General features: G+C 41.5%; 1 protein-coding gene across 10 annotated transcripts in view; it reads right to left on the reverse strand.

Annotated features, from left to right (window-relative positions):
- Positions 1-18052, reverse strand: part of LOC124175234 (TLD domain-containing protein 2) — a 79311-nt gene that overhangs the window by 37597 nt on the left and 23662 nt on the right. For 3 of the 10 annotated variants that reach the window (XM_046555260.1, XM_046555258.1, XM_046555257.1), the window contains exon 1: positions 1373-3311. The exons of 3 other annotated variants lie outside the window; for them this stretch is intronic. In XM_046555260.1, coding sequence (XP_046411216.1) covers positions 1373-2049 — 677 coding nt within the window. In that variant the 5' untranslated portion in view covers positions 2050-3311. Of the gene's footprint in view, positions 1-1372; positions 3312-18052 lie in introns of those variants that run through there. 4 more of the 10 variants (XM_046555263.1, XM_046555259.1, XM_046555261.1 and 1 more) reach the window with 2 other exon arrangements.

Here is an 18052-nt window from a genome sequence, read left to right on the forward strand (position 1 = left end):
GTCGACCTCTTTACTCTTTCAAGAGAGTGCCGGCCTGGCAAAACGGGTTGCAGCAGCACAAAGTGGGCAGCAGCAGCAGCAGCAGCAGCAACAGGGGACAGCGACCAGCCTTGGTTAGCGGCGTCGAGTTGCGTTCGCGCGAGTTGATGCGAGTTTTTTAACTTTACTTATTCGCGGAGCGAGTAAAAGTGAAAGAGACCGGCGTGTATACCTTCGTGCATACATTACAGAGGTATACAAATATACATAGATATACGAGTTGTACGTATGCGTACGAACGAGGAGTTGACAACGCGAGACCGACTACCTTTCACGTTGACAATGAATCGTGCGTCTTACGATTAGACATAGACGTTAGACATAGTTGCGGTGACATGAGCCGCTGAGCTGCGTTTACCCTTCGCCTAATATTATCCGCGCGTATTAACATTATCGCAATGTCGGCAAGGCCGGTGATCACGCGACGAATGGTTCCATCTCCCTCTGTCCAATTGTTCGGGTGAAATGAACCCAAAAACTCGAGATTCTACTTGGTACCTTCCATTGGAGTGGGGGAAGAGTGCTCTTCTCGAGTTTACGGTCTAACGTATAGTTACAACGACATTCTCGAAAGAATCTTACAAACCTCGAGAGTATTCTCGTGCGCAATGTTATTTAAACAAGCGTGTAATCTATCATCGAACAATTAATCAGCAAGTATGTTGCGTATACCCTACACCCAGCGTCACGATTACACGTGCATGGAGAGAGATAAAGCGGCCGGGCGAGCGCGCGAGCTGTTTTCAAAACATAATAATCTCCGGCATCGATTTGACCGATCGTCGCACGATGCATCATGACTCGCGTTGCTCTCTTCCACGAGCCGAGTATAAAGATAATCGAGCATAAAAATTACTCGCGTTACGACGTGTAACCGGACACACGCGGTTTCTCTACCAGCGGCCGGCCACCGCTGCAACAGCAGCAACAACGTCGTCGTCGTCGTGGTCGGGGAGACGCGGTCCGTTACCTGAACCTTGTCGGTGTTGAGTGTGCTGCCTTCTCCTCCAGGTACTTGAATCTCTCGAATATTTCTTGCCCGCAGTACTGCAGGAGTAAAAGGAGGAGAGAGAAAGACTCGACGACGATGGTTCCGCAACGGTACAAAACCGAGAGAGAAAGAAAGAACAAAGAGAAAGAGAGAGAGAGAAACACCGACTCGCGTGCCGCTTGATCGCTGTTCGGGCCGTCGAGTTGTCGTCAGTTCCGGTAAAACGGTAATAAATAAAAAAAAAAAAAAAAACCGCACACAAAGTAAATCAAAGAAGGGGAAATAAGAGAAACTAGATTAAGCCTGCAAGTATGTGACCGTAACCGGCGAGGCGTTTTCTACCTGCTGTTTGTCTCCGTGGCGAATATGTTCCACCAGGATGCTCTCTTTTGCCGAACGTTATAAACACCCTCGGGGCTGCTTCCGGTCTGCGGCGGTACGTTCGTAACGCCCTTCCTCCGCTTCCGTTCGAGCTTTGGAGGTTTGGCGAGGGGATGCCATGACCTTCGCCGGCCCTTCTGGTCCTTCGCTTCCGGTTCCGCGACCTCGATTTCGGTTTCCGCCGCGACGTTAGCAGCCGCGTCGTCGTTCTCCGTTGACGGATTGTTACTTTCCTCGGGAAGCTCGTCGGACACGTAGAATACCGAACCTCGACGGTTGTCGTCGCTGCTCCGTCGCTTCTCCCCCTTGACGACGACGGCGACTTCGTCTCCCGGCGGAGGTTTCTTCTCCCTGTCCTCGAAGAGGCTGCCGCGTCTCGCCCGTTGAAAAAGGCTGTCGCGTCGTGCCCTGAGATCGTCCAAAACGCTGTGACGACGCCCCCGATTTTCGCTTTTCTCCCTGCCGCCCCTCGGCGGTGGCAAAGGCGGCGGTCCTACGTCGTCGACGGCCTGGACGAAGGATCGCTCGATAAGCGAGGGTATCGAGTCCGCTGACGAGGCGAACTTTACCGAGTTTCGATGATTGTTGTTCTGGTGATGCAGGCTGGCGTTATCCGTGATGTAGACTTTGCTCTCCATCGCGCCTTCTCACGCTGAGTTATCGCAAGTGGATTCGTTACACGCAGCTTACAGTTTCGCTCGACTTTTCTTTCGCCTTTCTTTGCCAATTAATTTCTTCTTCTCTAACTTATTTATTTTTTGTACTCTCTTACCAACCCGCCAAACATTCGCACACACGCACGTAAGCACAAAACACACACGCGCGCACACTCGGCGCACAATTTAGCGACGGCCTTTGACGGTTATCACCATCGTCGTTATCGTCGCTGTTCGTCTGGCTCGTCTGTCTTCTTTTCATCAAGATCCCTCCTCACTCGTCTAATGCGCAACTTCGCAGGTTATTGTACCCCTGCGATTTCCTCACTGCGCATCGAATATCATATCCCTTCCTCGGCGGAACGTTTTATAACAACCGGGGTAATTCCTCCGGGGTTCGTATAACAGCAGAGTGTGCTACGCGCGTAAACAACAAAAACTATAGTCACTCGTGAAAATAATGGTTTTATGTTACACTCTCCCCTTCTTTGCAACCTCCACCTCCTCCTCCTCCTCCTCCCCGTTAGAGCGTTGTTGCAATATCTCTTTCACGATTCACTTTACAACTTGACTCTTCTTACATTATCGTCATTATTACTATATATCGCTTGTATTACGAATACTTTATTTTCACACAACCGATAGCTGCGAGAACGAGAGACTGAGAGAGAACTGACCGAGTGAGTTGACTGACTGCCACTCCGCAGCCGCTGTAGTTGCCGCACACTTTCACCGGCAGTTATTTCTCTCGAACGTAGATACGCAGGATACGTCTCCGTATTCAATTGCACACATGTGTCCTCCCGCCTGGGTGTGGGTACGTGAATGCAGTGCGTGCGGCATAAATTCTTCAGAAACGCATTTCCCTATACTTGCGGTTCGTTCACTCTCTTTGCGGGGGGTTAAACGGTAGACCCGCTTCGAGTGGTACGAACAAGTTCAAGTCCGATTCCTCTGGACCGGCGCCCTGCATGTCACCCTGGTTATGAGGTGCAGCAGCGTTTCGAGTAAATGTTACCAACGACACGTCAGTTTTATTCGTGCACAAAACACACCGCACCGCGCACTTTTCGTTTTTTATAGTTTCAAATTTCCGCGAGTTTGCTTCGTTTTATTTTGTTCATCTCCTCTCGTACTTCCAGAAATCGTTACATCCGCCGTCAATCCCGCGAGCGTGAGACTGCTAACGTAAGTGGGGATCGACGCGACTCCCGTACCGGTAAAATACAACCTACTAACCGTCCGCCGTCTGACTCGGCCGTATTTATACGGTGCCCCCGGTGTCTACCGTCTGGCAGCACCCCCACCGTCTTTCGGAGAGTACGTCTCCCGACGCCTTATTCCCCGCAATCCCCGCGATCCCCGCCTACCTCTCTTGTAGTCGTCTTCGCCGTCGTCCGCGGCCCGACGCAACCCGACGAAACGAAACGAAACGAAACGAAACGAAACGCACCCCGCGATCCATCGAATACTCACACACGGCGCAACGACGTACGTGCGTAATGTTCGATGGGTGAGCGTCTGTAATAACAACATGCAATGAATTATTGGGCAGTTTGAGAGTAAGAAAAGAGAGAGATAGAGAGAGAGATTAGATACAACAAGCAATGGCTTCTGTGAAAAGAAAACAAACGAAACGACAAAACTGTGTGAAATTGGGGGCGAAAGGTTGTTTGGTGTTTTTATTTACTTGGCGACGTTTGTGACCGTCGCGGAATCGGCCGTTACTGATATCGTCAGTGGTTCTCGTCTTCTTCGTGATATAATACGTATTATACATAGAATTGCGAGAGATAGATCGAAACGAAAGAGTGGACAATCTTTGTTATGTCGCGGCTGGTTTTGAGGAGCGACAACACCGACGATGAGGCAGAAACACCCAACGACATAATATTACCTATATCGCGGTTATATTCTTGGCGCAGCTGTTGCGCTTATGCATATGCATATGCTGCGTTTTGTGTATTATAATAAATATACGGCGCGAGAATAGGTAAGACGATGTGTGAAGAATAACGTGTGCAATTAAATTCCGACGGACGTAGGATAATATGCCACGTGATATGCCTGCGTACTGCATATATAATGTAATGCACATTTTTTGAATTACGCATAAACCTTGTCGGTTTTTTCTTTTCCTTATTTTTTCTCCATCCTCCGCGGATAGCCGTGCAGCCTGTGAATTTTTATACGTACAAGTACTCGCGAATAATATCGTGACGCGTGTTTCTCCCGAGGACGAACGGAGTCTCGATTCGTCCGCTTGATTTTAAGATTCTTCAAATTGATGTCTTTCCACGTGTATCTCTGATTTTCGATCACACTCGATCAATGTGCCAAAGTATCGTTTCGATTTGATTAATGGAACAAGGATTAGCGGAGCGGCCGAACTGATGTGTATCTTTTATACGTCGTAGTGTTACACGATCTTTCACCGACCTGCTTGCCAGCTAGGGCTGAGAGAGAAGGGTATTTATTATACTCTGAAATCTGGCAAACGCTACTTCCACGTTACACCGCTATCCAATGTATACAGCTATAACACTCTGTATAAGTGCGTCGTAACGCATCAGCAAAAGCTCGTCTTTTATCTCTCTTTATTCTTTTCTGGCAGAAGGCGACGATACGGGGTTCAAACTAAGGTAAATTATCATTATTATTATTTCTTGTTTGTTTCTCTCTGTCTTTTTTTTTTTTTTTTTTGAAAGCAATATTATGTTGATTATGCAATGAGCGTAAAGGAGTATAGAAGAGAAAAATTAATAATATCAAGAATTTCGACGGATATGTATATTATCAATATTGCGCGAGCGTGATACATGAAATTTATTTTACAGAACGGTAGACGGTGTATGTTTTTATTTTCTCGTGATGTTATTACTGTCTCGCTTCTCTCTCTCTCTCCCTCTCTCTCTCTCTCTCTCTCTCTTTCTTTCTCATGCCTGATATAATTTTATTTTCTTCTTTTCCTCAACGTAAATATTTGACACTGTTATATATTACGGCGTCGACGGTGCATATATATGCAGGAATCGGCGGTAAAGTGGAAGATACTCGATGGATATATATACCTATAATGCAAGCGCTATAATAAAGATGTCGTTATTTCTAGTAAATATCTCTGATTTATACTCATATTATTTGTATGTGTGTAAGTGCGTGTTTAAAATATTATACATATTACGTCAACCACTTCAGTACGATATCAATAAAAGAATTATATACCCCATGTAGGTGTACAATACATGTATGTAAAATAAAATTTCTAGTATTATAATACAGAGAGTAGGTATAATATATGCATGGATGTACGTACACACATACGATACGAGGCTCGCAGAGAAGCTTGCAGTGTGACGTAGGTATGAAACGTTGAAACTAGAGGAGCATCATGGCTCGTTAAACTAATAAAAAGAAATGACAACGATGACAACAACGAGGATCACGGTTAGAAGAAGGAAAAAGGAAGCAGAAGAAGAAGAAAAATAAGAGAATGAGAAATGAGGAAACAGAAACAAGAAAAGGAGAATGACAATGGGCATTGAAAAATACATCAACACATCGCGAAACCCAAACACGCGCTGATACGCGTACAAATTATGTATAGGCATTGTGTATATTCAAGTATATTTAATGTACATACACATCTATAGGTATATACACAGTGAATTTATAACGATAGAATGATCCGTCGTCTGCTACAGTTGAATGCGCATGCGCTACAATCCGAGAGCAGTTGTTTACCAGGCTGCCAACCGTCATGAACGTAACCTCAAAAATTTCGACAACTGTCGGTGTCGAACACAACTGTCAGCGACAAATGTAAAACTTTTCGAGGTTACGTTCACGACGGTTGGTCAGCCTGGCAAACAACTGCTCTCGTATTGTAGCGCATGCGCATTCAACTGTAGCAGACGACGAACCATTGTAACGTTAGAAGTTCATTCTGTACATACATGCGACATTGTACGTATAGGTATGTATACATATGCATATACTCACGCTTGGGACAGATTGCATTATCGTTCGTAATTGTATCCCCCCTCGGTCCTGTCATCGATGATACGTAAGCAAAAATGTCCGGCGTTTGCCAAAAAGGATTTGAAACTCGTGACCGCGTACAGCCTTGTTTCGACGTCGCCGTCACCTCGGAATGTGTGCCGCGTGTGTCTTTTCTTTTTTTTTATTCCATTATTCCTTTTTGTTAAACGCACGCGAGAGAAGCTGGCAGTAATGTGACGATATCGTAGTTTAAAATATATGTATACTCATCCATGCAACAGGAATTGGATGTATGTACCTGCAGGGTAGAGAATATCTGTTGCATCATCCTGTAACCTGACCGCAAGAATGAACCGCAACTCTGAATAATACATTCGCATTGGCATCTCTGCCATTAATAATAAGTGTGCAGCATGAGGGGCGTCAAGAACATTATCCTTATTAACTCGTATAACATACCTATGTACAGAGTGATTACCAATCGACAGAGTGGTCCGTCGTCTGCTGTTGTTTAATGCGCATGCGCTAAAATTCGAGAGCGGTTGTTCGTCAGGATGACCAACCGTAATAAATTCAGATGACAGGTCACCGCCGTGCATGTAACCTTGAAAATTTTTCCAGCTGTCGGTGTTGAACACAACTGCCCGTGACGGCTGTCTAAATTTTTGAGGTTACGTTCACGACAGTTGGTCGATCTGGCAAGCAACTGGTCTCGGATTGTAGCGCATGTGCATTCAACCGTAGAAGATGACGGGTAATTCTGTCGATAAATAATCATATACATATATATGCTATATATGCATATGTATACTCTTGAAAAGGATAATGTTTTTTAGTTACCGAAAAACCGGCGTACCGAGAAAAAGTTCGGCTTTCAGATTAAGATGTAACCATCGGAGAACCTTCGTCGAATTTGCAAATTTCCATCCTACAGAGAATTGTTCGCATTCAATGTCGCGGTAAGAAATTACACGTGCTATCAAGTTGCTTGCTCGGCTACCACGGAACGAATACGGAGTATTGAAAAAACGAAAATTGTTGCGATTCGTGCTGCAAGGTAGGTGGTCTTTTCTTTCCGTTTTTTAATATCGCGAATTTCAAAAAATGTATTCATTTTAATTCGACTTAGGTTCTTCCATACGAATCTTCTTATCATGCAAACTTGGTACGAAACTATACATATAGTATATAAGGATTTGCATATATTTTTTATCACGCGCCGTGGAAACTCTGTGACTCAATGCCGTATGATTCTAGCTACATACGCAGATCTGTGATAATACAAGGTTATACTTCTTCTACCAGCAAATATATTTAAAAAAAATATGTTTGTTACGGTTAGGGTAATTAAGAAAAACACGGTTTATTGTGACGAGAGACTGTATCACAATATATCTAAATAAACGTGCACCCTATATAGATATATAAACATACGTTTGAGAGATATATATTTCAGAGTAAATCAGACGAGAATGATTGACAATATCTGCAGATTGCGAGGTAGCTTCCCCCCTCTGTTCCTCCCCCCCCCCCCCCCCGCCCTTCTATCGAGCTGTCTGACAATGAGATAAGAATTGCGAACGTGCTCGGAGATTTTCATCGCGGGTTCTTCCTTCTCTCCCCTCCCCGGCATCAGGCACAAGAGAGAAAGGTTGTAAAACCGTCATGTCGGTATATTCTACGCGAATATATTTACGCATCTATATATGTATGTTTTATATGTATAATGTATATAAAAAAAAAAACGGCTGCGCGTATATATGTACCAGGGTATCAAACATTTACTACCATGTAACCACGTGGTGGTGGTGGTGGTGGTACTGCTGCTGCTGTTGCTGATGATGATGATGATGACGACGACGATGACAACGATGACGATAAAGTCAAATGAAACAAACAATATGACACGTTTGAAACGGAAAGGCAAAACACATCATCGCAATTCGTGGGCTTTCAATCAAGTTATTATAAACTATAATAATCGAGGAATGGTGATCGGAGGTGATAAAAAACTGCGGCTGCTGCTTTCAGGTTTCACAGTCCGACTGGTCTTTGAAATTGCTGTATCGTTTACGATGTAAAGGGAGGGGGGGGGGGGGGGGAGGGGGTCATTCACCGAAATCACCGAACACGTCTTCGAACCTAAAAATAGACATGACCTGAAATAACATCATGGAATTGCCAGAATAAAATTAATTCAAAATCGGATTAAATCGTCGGAATGTCCAAGTCGCTTGTTGGTCAAACCGTCCGAAATGATTTGATATTATCTGTAAACACTTGTACTGTATTATTAAATATGATACCGCGGAGTGTTAAGAGTCTCTCGACTGGGCGAGAATCGCATCTGGAATAAAAAAAATAATGGAAAAAGTGAGAGAAAAAAAAGTAACTAGTAGCCGATATGATACGGTGGCGTTTATAAATTTAAAAATATAAAGATCCGTAGAGCCCGCGTCCATCTAAAGTTGTGCAATTATTTTTCGCTATTTTTACTCATCTTTTACTCTTTTTCGTTCGCAACGTTTCAATTATCTCGAGGCATGTGACTGGCAAACTGTGTTACATGTGCCTATACGAATATATGCATACGTACGTAATGTAAAACTCCTAAATCACTCAATCTCGGTAAGTGGGTGGTGTTTAATATGTTCACGTAATTCGAATGGCAAAAATGCTTTTCGCCTACAACGTCAGGGGCGCAGATTTGACAAAAGAAGAAGGGGGGGAAAAGCCAATATTTTTTTAGACGCACAATTATATTACCTGCTGCATCGTGTTTTATTTCCTTCTTCTTCACATTGTACGTACAGCTGATACGCGAACGTGATTAAAGTTAATAGCGATTCAAATTTAGCCAATAATTATATGCGATGTCCGTCACTTTGAAAAAGTTTTAATTCCCTCAGTGCAGTTGGCATCAACTTTCTTGTTTCTTGTCGTTAAGGAAACAGTGGTTTCGATTGGGCAAAAAATTCGGGTAAAAGTGTAAAAATAAGAGTAAGAGGAGTGAGTAACGAATCGCGCTGGACTCGGGGAGAGGGAGAAACGCCAATAAGTTAAGAACCTTGAAGTTCGTAACATTGATGTAACGATTTATTTTTAGGAAAAATTATTATTTCGCAACTGTAGGACCGTCTCAAATCGAGTAATCTATTTTTAAAAATCAAAGTGTATTTAGTTGTTGAAAATTAAACTCCTTTAAAGTCGTTCTAAATTTTCTAAACAATGATTTAAATTTTTTTTTTTTTAATTTTCAAAATATTTCGTTCCACTAACGTTACCAACTTCAATCTGGTATGAATTATTAATCTACGGAAGCACCGCGCACTTGCGGTGCAGCCACGACGATTACGACAATTGTACGCCCTTGGTGCCCCGTAAACGGGATTATGGGGGGCCCCATTCTCGTTGCACACGCACCAAATAGGTACATCCGGCACACCGGCCAGTTTTGACGGTGTCAAGGATATCACCAATTTATCCTCCCGTATAATACATCGCAAGGTATAATTGCGTGTACCTGTAGTAGCGATTGTTCGGCGTTAGGCAAGTGTACGCGATCGGCGAATATAGCATACGAGGCGTTCCACCCCGAACTGACCTACATCTAACCTTCGTCGTCGACGTTTGTTCTTTTTCTTCAAGTACGGTGTAAAGTAGTAGTACAAAAGAAAAGCATACTCTTTACGCCGTACTTAAAAATTTAAAAAGAAAAACGCCGATGGTGAGAATCAGACGTAGGTTCGTTTGGTCTCGAATGCCTCATACATATGTGTATATATTATGTATATATAACTGGACTGATAATCAGCAGTGTAATGTATGTAATACTCTGTGCAAAAAGAGAGTTTCAACGAAGATGATTTCCTGGCTAACTTCTTTTTTCAAATCGTTTCCAAAAAACATGTTTCAAGCGAAATTTTTTTCATACACCGCTCAACACTTCGATTTTTACAATTTTTACTCGCAATAAGGTTCATATTTTTAGAAAACATGTTAATAATGTAAAAAAAACAACCATTTTGCTTTAAGATAAAAATAGCGACCTCTCCTCGACATTTCCCGCGAACGACGAACTCGGACGACGAACTTCGGTGGACAACAGCTCATAACTTCGACATTTTCGCAAAAAATGACTTAAAAAAATTTGTAAATGTAATTCAAAATATCCATGAAATAATGTCAAAGTTAGATAAAACATGAATTAATTTTTACGCTCTTAAAGTATACCAAGGGGTGTTTCACTGAAGCAAAAATTGACACCACGATTGTATGTTTCATAATTACACTTCCATTTTACAGAGTAATTACGAGAGATTACTCGACGAATAATTTTACTTTGACTAATTGTAAGTAATTACTCACGATTTCTAATATTTCATACGATTTCTCAAGATTACAATAACATTTCGGTAATCCTAAATGATTTCACCGATGCTTACTAATGCAGAATTTTACTTTGATATTACTGATTTCAGGTGTGATTTCGGAGACTACAAAGCGATTTCGAACGATACTGACTGCACCACGATCCCTTGAGTGAAACAAATCCCTTCGTGCAATGACGCGTTACAAAAATTTAATTCATTTACCTGTAGGTATAATAAAAATGAAATCGAAGTCTGTAAAAAAATGGACGTGATTTCGAACACGTACAAGAAACATGAAATCGTCTCGTACAAAGCGAGATCCGCATAATCTAGGAAGTGTTCATGCCGTCGCTGTTCCACTAATTATGCCGTAACGCCGTATTTACGACCAGTGTAGAAAGTCTCCCCGGCATTCGTTTGTAAGGTGTGTTTACGTGTCTGTCCGTAAGGGATATTGCCTCTAACTCATTTCTATCGACGACGAGCTTACCGCTGCAATTTCTTCCTCGATTAAAATTACACCTAATTTTTAACGCTAAAAATAATTATATCTATATATCGTCCGTGTATAATACCTAACGTTGATTCGCATAGTTTGAATAATATTCAATTGCAGAAGGTTACGATGTCTCTTTTCTTTGTTTTTTTTTTGTTTTTTTTTCATATAAATATATAAAATTTTTAAACTTTCAGATTTTTTCTTTTCAACTCCGTTTTCGCTTATTCTTCAGGGATCATTCTGGAACAATTTATCTAGCGCAAGAACACCGCGAAGGTAACTGAGCGACCCAGTTTAACAAAATGCAAATGAATATTGACAGTAATAATAAAGACAGTTTTTGGGATATACGTTACACGTGAGAAAATAAATGAGGAAACGTTATTGTAATTGTTGACTAATGCGTCCTGTCATTATTGAAATTGAGAAACTCGGCCATTCCCTTAAAACTGCTTCCATACCATATGCACTGCAAACGTAAAAAACGTCAACAATTTTTTCATTATACTGTAGTATTAAAAAAAACCTTCATTACGATCAAAAATTTAACGGAACGATGACAGTGCCGGATATTGATTGACACATGTGCATGTAAGTTTATCGCGACATTTCATTACGTCATCGAAGAAAAAGAGCAGAAAGTAAACTTGGCAGGAAATTGTGTGTCATATTCTTTTTTCGTTGAATATTTTCTTTGCGCTACATCTGGAAGAAATGAATTGCGCGTAACGTAATTTTATACTTCTACCGAAATTAACTAGCTTCTTCTTCGTCGTCCATTGCCTGCATCTTACATCACGTTTATATTACATATAAAACGCGTATATATATACTTACAATATAACGTTATAACGAACGGATAAATATTTGTATAATTTTGCACGAAAGAGGAATTTAAATAATCAAAGGATCCAATTTAAAAAAATGTGCTTTACCCCCGTTAATTAAACGAATGAAATTATTCGAGGTGAATATAAAAAAAGTTTCCTGACGAAAAGCTGAAAAAACAAACTAAAAAGAACAAGTCTCCACATAGCTATAGAGCCAACGAATTACATTTATTCGTTCGATTTAAATGAAACTCCCAAGCAAAGCGGAAATGTCGGCGTAATTTTCTTCTTCTTTTTTCTTTCTTTCGTTATCAATTAATCAGTTTAATTAACGTACCTATATACGATAAAAACGATCGAGAACGACGACCAATTACCTCGATACATTCGGTAGGTAATTATTGAAACAAGTGTCGAGCGGTTGATTATATCACCTAAAATCGTTACACCTCGTGGATAACACAAGAGTTCAAATCGCGGTCCAGCTTCTAAATTACGAACTTTACACACGTAGATCGTAGCTGCATGCCGAAACAGGTACATTGAATATACAATATTACGTGCAACGGCACCGCTCGCCACAGATTCACCGCACAATGACACAAACCTAACAGATATGCAGGCGTGCGTGGAACGCTGGCATATCTGGAAGTTGCCGCATAGGTTGTAGCTCGAATGTAGGTATCGGCTTTTCTCGTTCCGAACGTTTTCCGACTTGATTGCAGGAGGTAGGCATCAATTATATAACGTAGGCGCCTGCCTACGTTAGACGCGAGACCGGAAACTAGGTCGGACTCGAGATTACTGTTTAACTACGACTCGACGCGGTACGTTCAACGTTCCTTTGCATATGGATTACGGAACTTGGGACTCGGTCTTGCAGGCATCCGCGGTGCATTTTCAAGGTACATAATACGATGCCGCTCCTCGATTATACCCGACTCCGTTATACGCGTACCGTGCCGATAACCCGCAATCTTTTCTCCCACGCCTTCGATACGCGGGCTTCTCTGTGCTGTTCGTTAAAACGCTGGCAGCGAAAATTTGCTCAATTTTCTCCAGTTCGCGAAGCCGTGCATATACAATTTTATAATTATTTTATTTTCGGTAAAAACTGTACCCATACGTTTTATCGTAAAGAACGGGAATTGTAAAACGAACGGTAAACTTTTCCCAATACGTTCACGTGTAGGAAAATAATCGGTCTTAAATTTTTTCTGTAAAATAACGAAGGTGAACGTCTATTTTCGATAGACGTCAATTATATTTACCGAAGTCGAAAGATGAAATATTTGCACATCCAGATGTGCGGAAATATACTCGGTAATTATAATCGTAACAAAATGTGGATATCATGCACACACCGTCACCGAACGATCAGGTTTTAGAGAAAATAGTAAGCACGAATAATTCTGCAGAGGGTGATTTTTTTCAATTTAAAATAATAACGTAGAACGTGGGATGATGTTGTGAGAGAAAAGAATTGTTACTAAAAAATACGTAACGGTTTTCAAAAGCGAGATTCAAACGTCGACGTTGTTTGCGTCTCATCTCCCGTCTACTGTAACAAAATGGTGGAAGGATTGAAAAAAGCCAGCGCGTTATACAACGTATCTCTGTGCATTGCAAAAAATAAAAAAATAAAAAAAAAATATATATATATATACATATATATATATATATATAAACGAATGAATATAGCATGAAAAAGAGCGAGAATGAGAGAGGAAAGGAGGAGGAGGTAAAATCAATAAATATTTATCCGAGAATCGTGCCACCATCCATAGCGTTGCCTCGGGGTCGGGCATCGATTTCGCGCGTTGGAAAATTACGAAAATAGTTTGACGGGTGCTATACGTATATATACATATAATGTACATACATATATGTATAGTTATGTATACACGCGAGTGTATCCAATGGCGGTTGAATATTTCATCAATTGATACGCCACGGCGAAGAATCCAACAATAAGCGATCTGATGTCAGCGGATCCTTTTCCCATATTTTATTTATATAAATTATACAGATGTAATGAGAAATTCCAAGCCATTTTCAATGTTTTTGCAACATCGGTATTACGCTCGAATACAACTTGTACCTGCATCATCGGTATAATATTATTCGTCAAGATTATGCGACCCTGCAAAGTAAGCGGTTTTCTAATTTTTCAAAACCTTTGTGACGATTGTTAGAATTTTAAAAGGTGTTTAAAAAAAGAAATTCGGAACGGTGACCGTCTGCGAACGCTGGTTAAATCAGCGTGGAATTTTTCCCATATTATACAGCAGATATCCGTTTTATTCTGTATTTCTATAGTCTCGACTTTTGCGCTCTTTACTGCATCACTTGTTACACGAACGTACAGAAGAATTAAGACGTCCGCTTTAGTGGGTTGTTGTTTTCGAGTTTCAAGATCGCCTGCATGGTCATATCTACATAATATACGATACATCGAATAAACACGTTTGTTATATGTGCGATAATAGACCGAGATAATACAGTATTGACCGAGCATATCAGCTGGGACCAACGGTCAAAGATCAGGCGACGTTGTCTTTTTCTTATTCATCGCGTTCCTAACAGCTTCTTATTTTCACGGATATTTTCTTTCGAGAAATTCTTTGCGGCGTAATTAAATTTGAAAAAATTTCATGGCGAGTTCAATCGCGAGATGCGTAACGATTCTTTTTTAATCAGTTGTTACGATTGCTACGAGCGAAGGTTACTATACGTATACTATGACTGTCGTTATTTGATGTTAATGATCGTTCAATCACGTGAGAGGTCCTTTACCTCAACGGTATCACGTTTTCTAATGCGATTTTTATATAACGAACGAATTTCCGCGTATACAAGAAACGAGAATGACGGTAATTTCGTACCGTCCAAAACTCTTCGTATTTGCATCGTTACTTGCTGTATTAATTCCACGAATTGACATACGGTGGAATAAAAAAAAGTCGAAGATAACCGTCAGCGAATTTAATATTAAATATGGGACCAGCTGTCTACAAAGAAACTTAAATATAATACAAAATTGATTATGTCTCGACCATATCTATAAAGGTCAGAGCGATAATGTGTAAAAGAAAACGAGAGATGGATATTATACGCAGCAGCAGCAGCAGCGAACGATTGACGCATACATTTTATTCACATCGTGCAACTTTCTGACAGAAATTTATCTTATTTATTGTTAAAATTTATGTCTACGATTACACGAAATATACCGGGCGTCAAAGTGTATACAATATAATATAAATTGCTTTAATTTCAATATTTAACGTTCGTCACGTGACTCACAATCGGTCATTATCGCGCAGGCTGTTCATTTGTCAAAACGACTAATCACCCATTATCGTATTACTTTTATCATCCCTCCGAACGACCCCCGCGACCCTTAATCATCTTTCCAAACGTTGTACGGACACCCGTTCAGGATACGCACGATCCAAAGTTTCGAGCGTTAGATTACACTTCCGGGCAGATAGCCATCGCAAGATCGCAGGCATCGACTCGATGCACCCCCATCGACGAAAGTTCACATCCCTTGCACAGGGCTCGGGTAGCTCCCTTTCTCCGTCTCTCTATCCCTCAAAAATTGCTGAAGATAACAAGAGGAAAATAGAGAGAAAATGTGGAAAATCAGCAAAAATTTACCGAGCCTTTAATATCCATGGCTGGTTGAAAGGCACGACACGATCATCCGCTTACCGCGTTTACTTTACACCGTCACGTATAACGACGGCTTGACTCTACCTGTGTAGCGGGCTTATTATACCACCAGCTACTGTCTGAAGCTGCAGATAACGCGAAGCGCAGACAATCGCTCGGCATTACGCGGTACAACGTAGGTTTGTAAGTGTGGACGTGCAAGTTAATTGTTATACCTGGTTATTTGCGTGGCTCGAAAAGTGCGCCACGATGCTACTACACCTGGATGTAAAGGTGTACGTACAACGCCTCGCGGTTACATCCATTCGCTGTTTTACAGACAAGTAGGATACGAATGTGCCGCACTAACGTCACGAAGGATTATTTGGCTCGGTGAATTGTGAATGACGAACAAGGAAAGAGAAACTCGTATGGAGATGTGAATTGAATGTGAGCGACGATGAGTAAGAACGTAACGCACGTGTTGTACGATTTAAGGCGATGTCCCGGTTGGACTGGAAGTTCCCTCAACGTCACAATCCTTGTACGTTTTACACCTCGGCAAGGTTATATTATACCGCGAATGCCTGATGCTGTTCTCGGGATATCGTTTGGTGGCGTATGTATTGTTTGAACGAGAAATAAGAACGACTTCTGACCTCTTGGAAGGTTGGGAGAAGAGAAAAAAAAAAGGAGAAGAAAAACAAAAAAAAAAAAACAAACAAACGTTTGAAAAGACTTCGATGAATGAAAAATGAATCTGAGCAAATTGGAATGGAACACGAGTCGAGATGCGATAAATAATTAAATGAAGGGGGTTCCCCATTATCGAGAAAGTTATAATATTTATGTGACAGCGTCGCTCGCGTGAACGGGAAAAATAGAATGCTTGTATACGCGACGAAAGAAATGTAGAAAAATCGAGTGGTAACAATTCTGCGTAAACGATGATACATATCATATCCAGACGTTTGAAACGCGATTTTCACGGTCACGATTACTGCACTCGATGTCGGACGGAGGCGGCGGTTCGTTAGCAAGCGATACGCTCTGCACGTCGGACGAATTTGGTCGTAAATCAATTTTTGATAGGCAAGATTTACTGCCGATTAGTAAGTCTTGTTATACGCGAGTACATAAATAAAATGTGTAAACATACTGCTCGAGCTTAAGGATAAACGACAGACATCAAGCCGCCTAATCTCGTCTTACGTTTGCTGTAAGTATTTAAGTCAATGCAGCCTTATCTGACAATTACAATCAAGAATCGAAGTCAAGTTCCGGCGTGGTTTTTCTCTTTTCCTCCTTCTGTATCAAGCATACTTTCAATCGCTCGTGTGCCTACGTATTCGTTTTCACAGCAATGATCCGCGTACAATTATTATCCATAGGCCACTACGACTCGGAAATATCCGTGACGTTTTCTCGAACAGATATCCCGGTGATTTCTCGCACTCGCGACTCTGCGTCAATTCCAAATTATATCCGGAAAAGACCTTGATGCAGGGTTGAGGTTAGGAATCTGAAAAGTTCCGAATTACTTGGTGGCGATACTTGAAGTAAAGAAATAAAACTTTGAAGAAACAACAAAGTTTCGAATCGTCGGAAGGCCGACGCGACGGTTCAAAATTCCAGGTACGATAGAGCAAAGTTCTGAAAAATAAAGTTTCGATACAGCGTAGTTTTCTTAACGAGCGGATGTAAAAGATCAGAGAAACCGAAAATCAGAATGACCAGGATTCCGGACGTAAAAATATCGAAAATCCAAAACAGAAAAAGCTCGAAGCGATGAAATCTCAACAATCCAAAAATTCACAAAACTGAAAACTTGGAGTTACGCCTTTTCGACATATTGTCCTTTCGAAATTTTAAGCATCGAGTTTCAGACCACATCTCTACTTTAAGTTTCACCACAAAAAAAATTCGGAATTTGGCGCTATCGTGACGTTTCAAATTCGAAACTTCAACCCAGCCCCGAGACTTGTAGCGAAAAAGATTTTCGTTACTTAACGAGACTGTTGAAGATACGTACGTAGGTTGTACGTACAGACAATGCGGCGTGATCTGTTCCACGCGTGCACAGCGTATACCGGTATTAAGATCTAGCGATATTAGGAGACTGGCAGTTGCAAAGTGACATACTTGATTGCGTGCTGCGTGCATTGTAAACGCGATAGTGCAAGGCAAGTGTGCCGTTTAATACTCACGGTTACGCAGCGGATCATCTTTGACGTACACTATATGGAGCATGGTTGGAAGTAGGTTGGAGGGGTTTCATACCTACCGGTATTTATCCTACGTATATACGGCGGGTATGCATCCGCTGTATACATCACGTACTCGCGTACATACACATGTGCGCACATGTAAGCGCAACTCGTTTTTCAGGATAATTTTATTCCAAGAATCGAGAACGTTCACCCAAGATGTGCCATTGATGACGGACATTATACCTACAGTTTAAAACCAAGGTATACTCACCTGTAATCAGAAAAAACAAAGAAGAAGGTGATCAATGCACAAAAGTCATTATCCGAGCGCGGGTATGAAAGTAAAGTGTACAGTTTGAATCTCGCGTTTCGATTCCTCGACACCATTCGTCAATCGCATAAACATCGATGATA

Source organism: Neodiprion fabricii, chromosome 2 (genome assembly GCF_021155785.1).
Source record: "Neodiprion fabricii isolate iyNeoFabr1 chromosome 2, iyNeoFabr1.1, whole genome shotgun sequence".
NCBI classification, from domain to species: domain Eukaryota; kingdom Metazoa; phylum Arthropoda; class Insecta; order Hymenoptera; family Diprionidae; genus Neodiprion; species Neodiprion fabricii.